Here is a 12392-nt window from a genome sequence, read left to right on the forward strand (position 1 = left end):
CACAACAGTGACACAGTGAATGAACCCCGCAGCGACGCAAGCGTGACGCGAGTGTAGTGAGAGGGGGCCTTTACCCTGACAGGAGCATTGTTTTTGTCTGCGTTCTCAACTATTACTCAGGATCACCCAATAAGTTTCTTTGAAATTAAGCATACCGTTAGTTATTGAGGTCCTGGCGTTGCGTGGCGATTTTGGACATCGTAGCATTATCTTCGAGTTTTGGAGAATTTTAGATTGACACCCACATCTCAAAGGTGAGGTACAGCCCACAGCTGTCGTTTTTTAAGCTTTCGCTGGCACTATCTCCAAACAGAGGTTATCCTTCGGATTGTGTCGATTATGCAAGTTTTGACCAATTAGCGAATAGCCAAGCAGAGGTCTTAGTATTGGTACATTGACAAGGCGAAATGTGTCATAATAAACAACTAATTGGACATGAATGCAAGTAGATTTTGAAGAAACTGTTATCTATTATAAAGATGGTACCAAATAACTAAAAGTGGGTTTACGAGTGCGTATACATTTTAATCCGCATGAGGTCCGCGTTGAATTCTTTGCCTCTATCACCGTTCACAGGTTGCTGGAAAAATAACGGAAATTGGACAACTAGACAGGCCTGAGGAGTATGATATATGAACCAGCTAACTCGTCTGACACGTTATGCATCCGTGTCCAATTTCAATTATTCTATTTTTCCAGCAACCAGTGTAGCTTGTTAGAGGCTTAAACACAGATCTCATACGGACTTGAATGAATACCCACGTGTGACCCGGCTTCAGCCCACACGGCAAACGCCATACTGAACTCATGGAGGTCTGTGCCCTACGGACTCTTGTCCTTAGTTGTAGTAACTTTTCTTGGTGCGTGCTAATAAGCGCCACGCCTTGATCATCGATCATTGGGCTAAAGCGAGTTTCCATCGACTAGAAAGAGCACTAATCCACCTCAGTTAATCCCGTCTGCGTGTGTGTGAGATAATCTCTCAATAGCGCACAGGGAAAACGCCTACAGGATTAGGGAAAAGAAGAAGAAGATCGATCAGTTAATGGCGCTGTTAATCCTAAAATGAGAGGTTTGCGTTTCGCTTGCTGTCAGTCAGTAAGTGATGTCAACTATTCTCCAAGGAGTAGAGTTGAGAGTTCTCGCCATTCGGAAACCTTATCCCTGGTCGGACGTTTGGTCCGACAGGCCTACCGTAATAGTGTATATGTGATATTTTCTGTCATTGTATCTGAAAATGTACTTTTAATGCTCATCATAGGTAAGCTGTTTTGGGGAACGTATTTCTTTGGCCATCGCGGAGATAGAGTGTGATCTTTTGATAAGTTTGGAGGCCTCTGTAATTACGTAACGTGCGTTCATTCACCGAATGGGCAAACATTGTAAACTTGTACATACGATCTGAGAGTCGACTCATTATACTACGATATAGCAAAGTCCCGCTGATTTTATGGCGCAGTGTTAACATGCGCTTCCAGATTTTTGCCGCACTACTTTCTTGCCCCTACGTCATACGAGGGTCCGGAGGTCGCGCATAAATACTGTGTTCTGCGACCTTAACCAGAGCACCACAACAACTCTTGTGGACCATGGCGGCGGCTGCGAACGTGACCAACGCGACCAACGTGACGGCCACGGTAGCGGCGGCCACAGCGGCAGACGAGAACCAGTACTCTGACGACGCCACGTGGATCCTGACTAGCGCCTTCATCATCTTCACCATGCAGTCAGGTACGAAAATTTAGATTCTGTTATTCCTATCACTATCCTTATTCATTCATCTGTACTGTGTCTATTCTCTAAAAAGTATACCATTCTTGTATCGATATTTATCATTCATCATTTGATGTAGAAATTATTCTTTATATGTAAAGCACGACGAAAACATCTTAAAAACGTAAACTGTTTTTTTTCTTATTGAATATGAATACTTGCATACGTCGGTTTTAAGCTGTAAGGAAAACATCTTACAATTTCCGATGTACTCAGTATATTTTCTTTCCCTGCCTTGCGTTTTCCTGAAAAAGTGTCACGAGACAAAATTTTATAGAATTGTGTTATTCATGTTGTACCGAATAGAGATGATTTTATCCCTTATATATTCATTTCTTCTTTCTTTTGTTGTTGATGTGCCCTATTGCTTGCAAAAGAGAACGCATTTAAGTTGAAGTTGAACCCAATTCTTATTGCTTCTGTTGCCTTTCAACGTGGGAAATGTTTTTTTACGTAGTAAATTGTGAATACACATGCTTTCGACATGCAGAAATATAATATCATTATTTGTAACTTCTCAGGTTTTGGATTATTAGAAAGCGGGACTGTTTCCCCGAAAAACGAAGTGAACATCATGGTAAAGAACGCGTCCGACGTGTTGTACGGAGGACTGGCTTACTGGATGTTCGGGTAAGTTAAAGACTTATTCTACTGCACGATTTATAAATGACTAGTATGCTGATGGACGTACTGATGTGTAGGTATCTATTATCAGCTCAATTAAAGGGACTACGTACACAGTAATATAAGTTCATCTGTGACGCTAATCAACATTATGTTGTAATCTTGAACTTGGTATTCGTACACGGAATAAAACGCTTACCAACAAGCTTTTGGTCAGTCTTCTGATCATCATTGAGTTGATATGACCCAAAGCCTATGCCACACAAGTGTGACGTCAGCAAATGGTCAAAGGTGCTTTGAAGTCGGTATCGGCCCCCGTTGACGGGACATGTTTTCTCTCCCTGATAGATACGCGTTTAGTCTCGGTGAGAGTCCTGGAGTAACGCGTTCTGTGGGCTAAGAACGTTCTTGTACACGTTTATTATGTTGACGGGACATGTTTTCTCTCCCTGCTAGATACGCTTTTAGTCTCGGTGAGAGTCCCTGGAGTAACGCGTTCTGTGGGCTGGGACAGTTCTTCTACACGTTTATTATGTTGACGGGACATGTTTTCTCTCCCTGCTAGATACGCGTTTAGTTTCGGTGAGAGTCCCTGGAGTAACGCGTTCTGTGGGCTGGGACAGTTCTTCTACACGTTTATTATGTTGACGGGACATGTTTTCTCTCCCTGCCAGATACGCATTTAGTTTCGGTGAAAGTCCCTGGAGTAACGCGTTCTGTGGGCTGGGACAGTTCTTCTACACGTTTATTATCATAATGTTGACGGGAAATGTTTTCTCTCCCTGCTAGATACGCGTTTAGTTTCGGTGAGAGCCCCTGGAGTAACGCGTTCTGTGGGCTGGGACAGTTCTTCGTGGACGCGGAGGAGGCGAAGATGGGCTGGGTCTTCTCCAAGTTCTTCTTCCAGATGTCCTTTGCGACCACGGCCACGACAATCGTCTCAGGTAACAAAGGTTTAACTTTGAAGCCTATGAACGTTATGGGACACATGGATGTCTGGAAGGAAGGGAGGGTTGATTTGATCCGGGCAAGTCGCCCGAGATGATGAGGATGAACCTATATCCGTTATATTTTCACGGGTTAGCTATGAATACATGTACGGTCAAACCTGCCAAGCGACCACATCTTCTTAGCGACCACCTGGGCATTACAACCGTTGTTTCTTGGTGCCGAAATTTTTTTCCATTGACGTAAGCATTAAGCGACCTCTGCACAGCGACCACCTGGCCAACGCGACCGCCAAAAATTGGGACCAAATCCCTGGCCATAACGACCGCGCCAATTTCAAATCTTGAGGTGTCGTCGATTTTCAATGATAACTAGGGCGATTTTTCTCAATACTAGGTGCGATGGCGGAGCGGACCAAGCTACAGGCCTACATGGCGTTCTGTGTTCTCAACACGCTGGTGTTCTGTTTCCCCTCCCACTGGGCCTGGGACAGTAAGGTAACGTGTTCTGTTTCTCCTCTCACTGGGCCTGGGACAGTAAGGTAACGTGTTCTGTTTCTCCTCTCACTGGGCCTGGGACAGTAAGGTAACGTGTTCTGTTTCCCCTCCCACTGGGCCTGGGACAGTAAGGTAACGTGTTCTGTTTCCCCTCCCCCTGGGCCTAGGACAGTAAGGTAACGTGTTCTGTTTCTCCTCTCACTGGGCCTGGGACAGTAAGGTAACGTGTTCTGTTTCCCCTCCCACTGGGCCTGGGACAGTAAGGTCACGTGTTCTGTTTCCCCTCCCACTGGGCCTGGGACAGTAAGCCTAACGTGTTCTGTTTCTCCTCTCACTGGGCCTGGGACAGTAAGGTAACGTGTTCTGTTTCCCCTCCCCCTGGGCCTAGGACAGGCCTGGGACAGTAAGGTAACGTGTTCTGTTTCCCCTCCCACTGGGCCTGGGACAGTAAGGTAACGTGTTCTGTTTCTTTCTCACTGGGTCTGTGACAGTAAGGTAACGCTTTCCCTCAATTGCAAGCTATGATAACGACTCCGCATCAGAGGCGTCGCCAAAAAGGAAACAAAGGTTTTCTAGTTCTCTTGACTACCCCCTTCTTTACTTGAAACTGGAATAGTCCCAAACTCAGCTCCCAAAAGACCGTCGGCATCTTTGAACGCTGCTTCAAAAGGGCAGATTGACATTTTGGATTAGAGGATCGATAAACATGATCGGATTAACGCATCAGTTTTGACTGTAATAGCAACAAATGTGACTTTCATCTAGCTTTAAGTTTGGATGAACTATTCTTAGCTTTAAGCTACAGAGTAGCTATAAGCCAAATTTTCTCTACCTTGTTATAAATGCGACAAAATGATGGAGAAAGAAATATTTTTTTACAGATTAAACATTATTGTAGGCGTAAAGAAAAGTAAATGCAAATTTCAACTTACACAAGCAGGGCAATCTTTAATTTCTATATCAGTTGCAGCTTTGTATTGGACATAAATCAACTGAAAGAAAGATATGAATTAAGTAATATACAAGTAGGAAAGCATCTATTGAAAGAAAGAAATAAGAAAGAGAGACAGAAACAGTCCAAGAAGAGAGGAAGAAAGGAAAGAAAGATAAAGGAAAAAGGCTTTAAGAATGGAGAAAGATAAAAGAAAGAAGGAAGGAAGGAGAGAACGTAATATACATATATAGGAAAGTATCTCGAAAAAGAAAGAAGCAAGAAAGACAAAACGAAATTCACGAAAGAAAGGATAAGAAACTAGAGTTCGGGGACCTCATACCTCCATGAAATATTTATTGCTTTTTTGTGGATGGTATGTATGTTTATAGTCGGTTGTATTTGAGAATAATGGTTATATAATATAAATGTTATGGGAAAGTAGTGGTGTATTTATTTAATGACACAGAGGATGTCCATCTGATTAGTAATTATCAAAATGTGACACTTAATTGTGTAATGTGCGTTTAAGAGGTCGACGGCATATGGTAGCGTGGTGTTCCTTAAGCTTGATGTTTGGCATTTAAAATGTCTAGGGTTGTCAGCATTATTGAGGTTCGACTATGTGCCTCAGAGCTGTGTGGTGGGAGGAAGTTGGGAAACTCAGAAAGAAGAAGGGATGTGGCCAACTTTAGTCAGATGGTGATTTGATTTTCCACCAATATGTCATAACATCAGCTGTTCACACGGTACAAAAACGAGATGCACACTTTCCTCTGACAGCCCTACACCAACTGTAAGATGAATACTTGGCGCCAACCCCGTCTGCTATAAAACAAGTACCATTGGCTACGAAAGAGACAACTAACAACTGTCCCTTGTCGTAACAAAATCAGAACATCTGTATTGCCCATAAAACTTCTGACACCCAACCCAGATGAGAGGACCTAATGGCATTTTAATCACCATGTCACTCAAATCAGCAGTACAGTATGTGAGACATCCATACCTATTAAGCATTATCGTTTAATTTACCTCAACTTCTTACAGTTATACTTACGCTTCACATCTCCATGATATCCTAAGCAGACATAAGTAAAACTAATTATCATATTAAAAAAACTCGGAGTTCCCCAAACAGCTGTCACCTCACCATCTGCTTGGAGCTAAGCCCATTAACAAACACATAAAGCACGATGCCTGTACCAATATATCTCAAATATAGGGGTGATTTCTGATATTATTACATCGATTATAACGACAGAAACGGCTCCCAAAATCTCATCGATTCGAGCTTTTATCACACCCCACCAACACAACAAGTATGAAACCAATCCATCCAGCCGTTCTTGAGTAATCATCCACACAGACAGAGACACATAACAGAAAATATAACCTCCATTCCATGACATTTCATGGAGGTAATAAAGCTTAAGAATGAAGAAAAGAAAAAGGAACGAGGAAGGAAAGAGAAGAAAAGAAAAGAAAAAGAAAGATAAGAAAGAATGGGGGGAGGGGGGCAACGAACAAAACCACAGTTTACTCTCTTACATTGTATCGTCCAGGGCTGGTTGAACAAGTTGGGATACGTAGACGTCGGAGGTGCAGGACCGGTCCACCTGCTAGGGGGCGTGTGTAGCCTGGTGGCAACGCTGATCCTGGGCCCTCGGCACGGACGCTGGGACCGGGACGAGGCCCCGCCCATGGGCTCTCCTACCAACGCGCTGCTGGGCATGTTTATGCTATGGTAAGCTGTTAATACTCTCCAAGCAGATGTTGGGTTGGGAAATCGTAACGTTGTTGTTTTCTATTACTGTAATTTAGTGTAAATGTATTCACGTTCGGGGGGATTTAAATTCACCTTGGCGGACAAATGGAGTGCTCGCGGTGGTTTTACGTTCGCGGTAGCGCCATAGGCTTTAGTCACATACTATACATACACACACATACATTTTTATACTCTATCGAGTTGAAGCTCTATCAAGTTCCGCTTCCAGTGCTTTACATACTCTAATGGATAAATATTCGCGGTGGTTGTTAAGTTCGCGGTTAAGCTAGTGGCCACCGCAAACATAGCCGTAAAGAAAATCCTCAGTAAGGCCTACGTCACATCCCCACAAAGGGGCCCGGCCGGGCAGCTTTCGGGAACAATAAGTATGATATAAAATAATAACAATAATAATAATAGCCTTTATTGCACATTCATGCCCTATCGGGCTAAGTACAGGCATATAGATACAAAAGGTAGTAATGCAGTACACATGGTTTCTAAAACATGGATTCTAAAACTAGTCTAATATATTTGTTCGGCTTCTTCTCGTTTCTTAGTAATGTTGAATATGTAGCTTGAGATGTGTTTGTATAATGTCGTTCGATCAAAACTCATAAGAAAAATGAATTTTTCAACACTAGACAAAGATTCAAAGCGAGGGAACTTTCCTATAATATAGCTAAAAAGAATACTTCTATCATTACTATATAAACTACAATCTATATAAACAACAACACAAAATGGACCGAAAATGATTCAACAGCATGCATTGTACATATTCATTGGCATCAACTTAAATTTTTCGTTTCCGCAAACAGCCCTGCCGGTTCCCAGGTAGGGTATGTGACGTAGGCCTGACATTGATTGACATGCGGCGAGGATGATCATGATGATGATGATGTTTAAAAGGGAACATGGCAGTCCAATGTACTGAAGTGCTTTCATTATACAGGAATAGACAAATTACCAAATTGTCCGAGAATCGAATCAACATGGCCTAAAGTGCATGACTGCACATGTGTGTTTGTATGTTTCCCCTCTAGGTGGGGTTGGCTTGGCTTTAACTGCGGCAGCACGTTCGGCATTACCGGTGGCAAGTGGAAGCTAGCTGCAAGGTAAATTCTTAGAAATATTTCCTTCATCATATCATTCATTGTCCCGCTGTTAAATTGACATCACCTACCTTGTATCCGGTCGTTCCTATACTCTTATATCTTCATTGTATGAAGCAAGAATGACACCAATGGATTAGCTGAAACCAGGTTTATTTCAAACTGCTTAGCCAAGTGCGGCGGAGTGCTACAATCTTGCTGGTAGTGATTCAAGACCCCTAGGTTTCAATCTGTGTGCCTAATAATGAATACTTAGGTGGTGGTTAAGTTTATGCCTGGTGATAAGAAAGTAGTGCGAATGGTGACTCAACTTATATCTTGAGTATGTAACAGGCTTTTGCTTGAAACGATTTGTGGTGCCTAGTCAAAATATCAATCAGATAAAATACCATTCTTAGTGATACGCCTGATAATTCAAATGATGTCAAAAATTCTCGACGGTTACATTTTTGGTGACGCATAAGGGGCGGAGCGTTTTCTTCTCTCATGACATAAACATGTTTTGATGATGACAAAAACTGGTGTTGCAGGTCGGCTGTGTCCACCATTACCGCGTCCATGGGCGGAGGGATCGTGGCGGTCGTTCTCAGGTATGAGACACAAACATTAATTTTAAGCTACTATCTTATGTTCATGACTTTACAAAAAAAGTACAAAGGTTTGCTGAACCTGATGCGTTGTGTAGATGTGGCCTTTCCTAGTGTGGGCTTGCTTCATGCCCCAGAATTTGTCGGCCAACATTTACCATGGTAAAATCCTGATTATATCAGCAATACAGCTTCCGCTATGATCTATCAGAACGACGCTGACAAGAGATCCAATGTATGTAAGATAAGAATCAGTGCTCACTCACTAGAGATAGAAAAGGGTCGTTATAAATAAAAAAAGGTGCCAGTCCAAGATAGATTGTGTAAATACTGTGCGACGGATGCAGTGGAAGATGAAATACATTTTATATGTAACTGCCCCCATTATGAGGACGAAAGAAACAACCTTTTTGACACAATCAAAACAATATTTCCAACTTTTCACCAGTTAGTAGACCTAAAAAACTATATTTCTGTTAAAATCACAGAACCCACTAATCATTAAAGAAGTGGGACTTTTCATCAGCCACTGCCTCCAAAGAAGAAGTCAAACCTCCCAGTAAAGAATGTAGAAGCATGTACATAGATAGCTGACGTGTGTGTATATAGAATAGACACTTGTTACTTTTTACTGTCTGTATCATTGCAATTAGCCTACGGGCATGGATTTGCAACTAAATATTATTATTATAAAGGAAAGAAAGGCTATCTCTGGCGCATACGTGACATTTTCTAGCCGACTCTATTGCAAAGTTCTATCGCTGTTACAGGTTCATATCACCAATTATAGATGTATATTGTATACGGTACATAACACACGAATGTCTTTCCAATTTCATATCTTACAAACAGTTACGTCACCAAAAACCAGAAGTTTGACATCTCTTACCTGATCAATGGCATCCTGGGGGCTTTGGTTGGCGTCACAGGTATGTATAGGCAATGGTTAAAAAGCTACGTGTGTGTGTTTAAGGTAGAGTTAGAGCATGAGCACTGACTTAAAAGTATAAGTTAGTGTAAGACTTAGGCAATGTTGATTCGACTCTATGGATGACATCCGCTTTCGATCTCTTTTTTCGTGACATTTGGAATCAAAGCAGAACGATTTTCTTTCGTGAAGAGGGAGATATAGCAATTAGTAAATGTGTGTGTCTGTAAGACTTAGGTCCCAATTCCCAACCCGGGGCGCGGGTAGTTTTCGGAAACGAAAAATATGATATAAAAGGTAACGAAAGACACAGAACATTTAGAAAATAGTCATGAGCATAATTTGTGTATATTTCTTGGTAAACACTTTTATTTTTGAATGAAAGCTCATCTGTGTTGGTAGATTCCATATTGAAAAATTAATGTTTAAACTTTGTTCCAACACTAAAAGAAACCATAAATTTCGGCCGAACACTCAATCCGACCTTCTTCAGATGAAATGACTCGCTGCACTAATCCGGAAGTCGTCGGATGACGTCAGGTAGCAGCGAATCATAAATGGCGGGAAGGCGAAACCTGCCACCATCACGGTTCAACGAGGGTTGATGTGCCCTTATGTAATTAGGATTGGTTCGTGAGGGGCGTCAAGGAGGCTATTTACATTAGGGCACATCAGCCCAATACTTTTATTTTTGATTTCTGCAAACATCCCGGCCGGGCCCCTGATTGGAAACGTGACCTAACTAGCAAGCCTAAGTGGTGTATTGGGATACTTGGAGAATTTTTGGTTTGTTGTCTGCAGGAATCTGTGCCCTAGCGCACCCGTGGGAGGGGCTGGTGATTGGCGCCGTGGGTTCCTTCCTGTCGTGTGTCGGCACGGAGATGATGGTCAAGCTGCGTATTGATGATCCGGTGCGTAACTTTTATGATCAATAAATCGATAAAGATCGATCTATATCGATCTATCGATTGATCAATCAATCAATCAATCAATCGGTAAATCAACATGTCAATCATTCAATCAACCAGTCAATCAATCAATTAATTCATGAATCTGTCGACCAATTCATTAACCAATCAATCAAACCATTAACCAATCAATCAAATCATTAACCAATCAATCAGTCGGCCAGTCAATCAATCAATTAATCATCAATCAATCTATTCATAATTCCACTCATTAAACCATCCGTTTATTCGTTTATTCATTCATTTAGCACTCACGCCATTCATCCGTCCGTACCGTCCATCCATCCATCTATCCATCCATCCATCCATCTATCCATCGGTACCCATCTATTCGTTTACTTGGTATCAATTTCATTCTCCGTTCATCCTCCATGCCTTCCTCCCCTACCCATCCATCAATCCATCCGCCATTTAGCCATCCGTCTACGACTGAAATCCACTGGAATCTAATAGTGTGTGGGTGTTATAATGTGTGGTCACATGACTCTAATCACATACAAATTCAAATGTAATTGGTAAATTGTCTGTAACGCCATATTAAGTGAGTGTAAACACTTTGTTTTGAAACCGCCAGGTGGGGTGCTTCCCCGTGCATGGGCTGTGCTCGGTCTGGGCCATCCTGGCCGTCGGCATCTTCGGGCACGTGGACGCGCTGGAGGGCATCAGTAGATACGACGGGCTCCTCAAGGTAGGTGCTTTATACACAACGCCCATTTCTTATGTAAAATTAGAATTAAAATTAAAACAATTTTTTTAATGTTTTAGTGCAGGCTTAGTTCATGCTTTTTATTCCTGGCCTTCCTTCCTTTCTTCCATTCCTATTCCATCTTTCTTTCTTTTCGTCCTTCATTCATTCCGTCTCTCCTTCCTCCCTACCTCCTTTTCTACATTCCTTCCTTACATCCTTTCTTCCTTCCGTGCTTCCTTCCTTCCTTACTTCCATTCTTCCTTCCTTCTCTCCTTCCGCCATTGCTTCTTTCATTCCTTCCTTTTTTCCTTCGTTAGTTTCGTTTATTACACCTTCCTTTCGTCACAAATCATTCCTCGATTCAGACGTATCATGATTGCTATGAAATGTAATGAAATGTGATATCATTACAGTCATTCATTCAATCGTTCCTTTATTCACCGATTCATTCATTCATTCTTTATAGCCTCCATAGCAGGCTCTCTGGGGGCCTTTTTTTCTCTTCATAATACACTTTTGCTGGCCATTTTTTTGCCGGTGCGGTTGCATGGATGCATGGATGCATGGATCGGTCACTTTAAGCAAATAGCCCATCTATACGTGCTATTGCGTAATCGAGCCAGCGTGGCCGAGCGGTCTACAGCACGGTACCAGCCTTCTTTAGATCGTAGGTTCGAACCTCACTTGCTAAATTTTTTTTTCTTTGTTAGACAAATCTCGTGTAGTGTTTTTTTAATAGAAGAAAGACCAATTCAGTAATTCGATGTTTAAAAACTCTTTTTTCGTGTGATTTTGTTTAACATCCAGGCTTTTTCCAAAATACGCACCGGCCAGCTTTTTTCAGAAGCTTTCTTGTTTGTACTGCATCGCTGTCACACCGGCCGTCGCTGACTACTGGTCTACGGAGCGGAAGAGCCTGCTCTTGAGGCTACATTCTTTCGTTCATCAATTCATCATTCATCTATCTATCTCCAGGGAGGCGGGTTCTACCTGTTAGGAGTCCAGGCGTTAGGTGCCGTCACGTTTATCAGCTGGGCCTGCGCCATGTCCTTCATCCTGCTAAAGGGCATCGACAAAATCATCGGGCTGAGGGTGTCTTTGGAAGAGGTAGGAGTTATATTGTCTTCATTATTTACTTGTTTGCTTGTTTGCTTATCTATTTCTACAATATGTTAATTATATGTTTTGCTTCGATCCACCGGTGTCACGTCTTGCTATCTAACAAAATTCTTCTCCGGCGTTAAACTTTAAAGGACTACAACTTAACTTGCTAGCCGCCATGCTAGATAGAAACGCATGGTCAGACATTGTTAATGGCACCTCATATGAGGATGAACTGAACTGAACTGTTAAACTTTATCTAAGCAATAAGTGACACAAGTGCGCATATACAAGTGTGTGTGATTTCAATATTGACATTGGTGTGCGTCCCAAAATAATTTCATCAGGTTGGTAGAATATAGGATATATGAGGATTCTTTTGCACAACCAAAATTTGACTTACTTGCTGAGGTTTCGATGTCTGTCAGACATCATCTGAGGAAGATGTCTGACAGACATCGAAA

At 42.1% G+C, this 12392-nt stretch overlaps 1 protein-coding gene across 1 annotated transcript in view; it reads left to right on the forward strand.

The window, feature by feature from the left end:
• The first annotated feature begins 1589 nt into the window (after positions 1–1589).
• Positions 1590–12392, forward strand: part of LOC118410671 (putative ammonium transporter 3) — a 12424-nt gene continuing 1621 nt past the window's right edge. Inside the window, exons 1-12 of the mRNA XM_035812475.1 lie at positions 1590–1731; positions 2295–2403; positions 2963–3031; positions 3187–3341; positions 3742–3842; positions 6339–6520; positions 7588–7659; positions 8187–8246; positions 9096–9172; positions 9973–10082; positions 10714–10827; positions 11803–11934. Coding sequence (XP_035668368.1) covers positions 1590–1731; positions 2295–2403; positions 2963–3031; positions 3187–3341; positions 3742–3842; positions 6339–6520; positions 7588–7659; positions 8187–8246; positions 9096–9172; positions 9973–10082; positions 10714–10827; positions 11803–11934 — 1323 coding nt within the window. The remainder of the gene's footprint in view (positions 1732–2294; positions 2404–2962; positions 3032–3186; positions 3342–3741; positions 3843–6338; positions 6521–7587; positions 7660–8186; positions 8247–9095; positions 9173–9972; positions 10083–10713; positions 10828–11802; positions 11935–12392) is intronic.

The sequence above is a fragment of the Branchiostoma floridae genome, chromosome 2 (assembly GCF_000003815.2).
Source record: "Branchiostoma floridae strain S238N-H82 chromosome 2, Bfl_VNyyK, whole genome shotgun sequence".
Lineage (NCBI taxonomy): Eukaryota > Metazoa > Chordata > Leptocardii > Amphioxiformes > Branchiostomatidae > Branchiostoma > Branchiostoma floridae.